The 2,254-nt window shown below is 65.8% G+C and overlaps 1 protein-coding gene across 1 annotated transcript; it reads right to left on the reverse strand.

Annotated features, from left to right (window-relative positions):
• Positions 1 to 1,004: 1,004 nt before the first annotated feature.
• FOXE1 (forkhead box E1) lies at positions 1,005 to 1,859 on the reverse strand. The gene has a single exon (XM_062513754.1). It carries the CDS (start codon positions 1,857 to 1,859, stop codon positions 1,005 to 1,007), a length of 855 nt encoding a protein of 284 aa, XP_062369738.1.
• Between the last annotated feature and the right edge of the window lie 395 nt (positions 1,860 to 2,254).

The following is a 2,254-nucleotide window of genomic DNA, read 5'->3' on the forward strand; positions in this document are numbered from 1 at the left end:
TTCCATACCAGGAAAGCACAAAAGTGGAGCAAATTAAGATGAAAGGCCACCATATCCTGCCTCTTGTGTTCCAGAAACAAAGTTTTCTCCTATATATTCTAATTTCTCTAGGCTACAGACAGAGCTGGGCTGATCTTGGGATCAAAGTAATTTAGACCTCAGAATCAGGGCTTCACCCAAAACAAGTCCAAATTCAATGTTGGCTACAACTTCAGAGGGAGATCAGGCTCCATCCAATCAACCTGAAAAGACCTTCAAAGGCAGAGGTCCCACAGCCTCCCTGTGTCCCCCCTTCCAGGGGGCCGGCATGTTCATGGTAGAAATTTTTGTAGTTCCAATCCTGCCACTGTTCCCACCCCTGCAGCACAGAGCACAACACCTGGAAGGATGTGACTTGATGAGTTTTTCTGCAGTCCTGGCATCCAAACCTTCTCCAGCCTTGGTCACACTGCAGGTATAAAGACTGGGGCCAAAGCAATAGCCGTCAGGGACATGCCACCACATCAGTGCCACGCATTACTGCTTTTACAGCTTTACCTGCACGAGGCCAGGGAATGCTTCATCCTGTGTCCCTCCTTCACCTCACCAATAGACATTTAATTTTCTTTAAAAAAAAATCAACAGCAGAGAGACTTTTAAAAGTGAAATCTTCCTGGATAGACTAGAAGGGGCCCAGCTGTGTGTGCTGGGAGGGCGGGGGCCTGGCAGGAAGCTCTGAGCACCTGCCCCAGGAAAGGCTGTGGAAGAGGAATAAACCACTTGCCCCATCCGAGCACTTGGGAGTCCCTAGGGCTTTTCTGTCGAGAGTGGACAGGGCTGGACAGGACACCCCAGGTCCACAGGGCTGACTGTGACGCTCCTCGCCAGGAAGCCTGGCCAGATGACAGAATGCGTGGGTGCAGCCCAAGGCTCTTCAGCATCTTCTCGGGCAGCGCCGGGAGTAGCCGTGCCGGGCGATCCCCGCAGTCCGCCGTCTCCCGGGCTCCGGACCTCTCTGGGACGGGTCAGAGCGCCGGGACGAACCTGTCGGGGCCTCCAGGGAAGGTGCCGTGTCTCGGTGCGGGCTCGGCGGCACTCAGCTGCCCTCCGGCGCCGTAGGCGTGGGTCAACGGCGGGTAGGGCGCGGGGGAGCCGGGAGAAGAGGCGGGCAGCACGATGCGCCCCGACGGAGCGTACAGCGGCCCGTGGGCCCCGGGCGCGTAGGGCCCGGGAGCGGTGGGCAGCGGAGCGTAGGCGTGGGGCAGGGCGGCGGAGGCGCAGCCCTGCGCGGGGAAGGCGGTGGCGAAAGCGCAGGAGGCGGCGGCGGGCGCCGGGGGCAGGTCGGCGGGGGGCGGCGGGGCGGGCAGCGGGAGCAGGCGGCAGGGAGCGGCGGGGCGCTCGGCGAGGAAGGCCGGGTAGGTGGACAGGTCGCTGCGCTTGAAACGTTTTCTGCGGCGGAGGAAGGACCCGCTCTCGAACATGTCGCGGGCGTGAGGGTCCAGCGTCCAGTAGTTGCCCTTGCCGGGGCGGCCGGGCTCCCGTGGCACCTTGACAAAGCAGTCATTGAGGGTGAGGTTGTGGCGGATGCTGTTCTGCCACTTGCGGGGGCTGTCGCGGTAGAAGGGGAAGCGCTCGGTGATGAAGCGGTAGATGCCACCGAGAGTCAGTCGCCGCTCGGGCGCCTGCCCGATGGCCATGGCGATGAGGGCGATGTAACTGTACGGCGGCTTGTCCCGCTCCGCCGGGCGCTTGCGGCGCCGCCGCCCGCCCCTCGCCCCCGCCGCCGCCGCCGCCGCCTCCTCTCCCGGCGGCACCGCGTCCGCCTTAAGCGGCGGTGGCCCCGGCGGGGGCCCCGGCGGCAGCCGGCTCTCGGCTGTCATGTGCCCGTCGGAGAGGCTCCGCGCTGGACCGAGCCGAGCCGAGCCGAGGAAGCGCAGCGCGGCGCGACCGCGGCTTTTATGCGGCGGTGTCCGGCGGCTCCGCTCCCGGGCTGCCGGCACTCCCCCTGCTACGCCCCGCCGCCCGGGAGGCGCGGGCAGGGCCGGGCGTGCCGCCGCTGCCGCCGCGGGTTGGGGCAGCACCCTGCCCGGCACCCCCTTTCCGCCCCTCTCCGCTGGTCCCTATCCCCAGCGCCGTCGGGACAGCTCCGGAGGGCCGAAGGGCAACCGAACGGGGCGGGGACGTCTCCGGGACCCCGGGGCGGGTGACCGGGCACGGGCATTTAACGCGCCTCCCCGTAGGGCTCGGCGCCGTCGGGGCCGCTAGTGCTGGCGGC

The sequence above is a fragment of the Cinclus cinclus genome, chromosome Z, assembly GCF_963662255.1.
Source record: "Cinclus cinclus chromosome Z, bCinCin1.1, whole genome shotgun sequence".
NCBI classification, from domain to species: Eukaryota; Metazoa; Chordata; class Aves; order Passeriformes; family Cinclidae; genus Cinclus; species Cinclus cinclus.